A 1,143-nucleotide genomic window follows, 5' to 3' on the forward strand; every position below is an offset into this window, starting at 1 on the left:
GCACTCCAGGCTGAGGGATTTGCCCTCCTTCACCGTCACGGGGCCTGGTGGCATCACCGACACCGTGGGGGCACCTGGAGAAGGGGGAGGACATCAGCGTGGGGACACCACCACTAAGGACGTTGGCATGGCGATGGGGACACCATCACCCTGGGGGCATCTGGAGCATGGGAAGGACATCAGGATGGGGATGGGGACACCACCACCCCAGGAACATCTGGAGCACGTGGAGGACATCAGCATGGGGCTTGGGGACATCACAACCCCAGGGGCACCTGGAGGACATGGAGGACATCAGCATGGGGACAGGGACACCACTCCCCTGGGATCACCTGAAGCACATGGAGGACATGGGGCTGGGGATACCACCAGCCCGGGAGCACCTGGAGCACATGGAGGGCATGGGGACAGGGACAGCACCACTCCAGGGGCACCTGGAGCACATGGGGAACGCAAACATGGGCATGGTGATGGGGACACTGCCACCCCGGGGGCACCTGGAGCACATGGAGGGCACGGGGATGGGGACACCACCACCCCAGGGGGGATCTAGAACACATGGGGGACACCAACATGGGGATGGCGATGGGGAGGCCACCATCTCAGGGGCGTCTGGAGCCCATGCAGATGGGGACCGGGACACCCCGGCCACCTCGCACCTTGCACCAGGAGGTTGACGACGCTGCTGGCGACGCCGAAGCGGTTGGAGGCCACGCAGTGGTAGGCACCCTGGTTGCCCACATGGGCACCGGTGATGGAGATGACCGAGCCGTTGGTGCTGATCTTCACGTTGTCTGGACAAGGAGGAACCGTCAACACCAGGACCACCCTGGGGACCACACCGGGGCCACCCTGGGGACCACCATACCTTGGAGATGTTGGCCAGGTCCCATCCGCCAAGTGACGTTGACGGGCCGGGCACCATCATGGACGCGGCACTTGAAGGTGGCATCCTCGCCCGGCGCCACCGCCATGCTGTGCGGGTCGATGGAGATGATGGGGCTCTGCAGACCTGCGGGGACAAAGGGACAGGGAAGCCACCGGGGTCGCCCATGCCGCCCATCTGCCCCCGGCGTCCTCCCTCACCCCGTGGCCACACTCACGGTAGCTGGAGCTGTCACGGGAGGTGACGGTGACGGTGAC

General features: G+C 65.4%; 1 protein-coding gene across 1 annotated transcript in view; it reads right to left on the reverse strand.

The window, feature by feature from the left end:
* Positions 1 to 1,137, reverse strand: part of LOC103914720 (basement membrane-specific heparan sulfate proteoglycan core protein-like) — a 16,794-nt gene extending 15,657 nt beyond the window's left edge. Inside the window, exons 1-4 of the mRNA XM_009321412.1 lie at positions 1,104 to 1,137; positions 869 to 1,012; positions 660 to 794; positions 5 to 74 (exon numbers count right to left, since the gene is read on the reverse strand). Of these exons, the coding sequence (XP_009319687.1) occupies positions 5 to 74; positions 660 to 794; positions 869 to 974 (311 nt within the window). The 5' untranslated portion in view covers positions 975 to 1,012; positions 1,104 to 1,137. The remainder of the gene's footprint in view (positions 1 to 4; positions 75 to 659; positions 795 to 868; positions 1,013 to 1,103) is intronic.
* Positions 1,138 to 1,143: the final 6 nt, after the last annotated feature.

This window comes from Pygoscelis adeliae, unplaced genomic scaffold, assembly GCF_000699105.1.
Source record: "Pygoscelis adeliae isolate BGI_AS28 unplaced genomic scaffold, ASM69910v1 Scaffold633, whole genome shotgun sequence".
Classification (NCBI taxonomy): Eukaryota; Metazoa; Chordata; class Aves; order Sphenisciformes; family Spheniscidae; genus Pygoscelis; species Pygoscelis adeliae.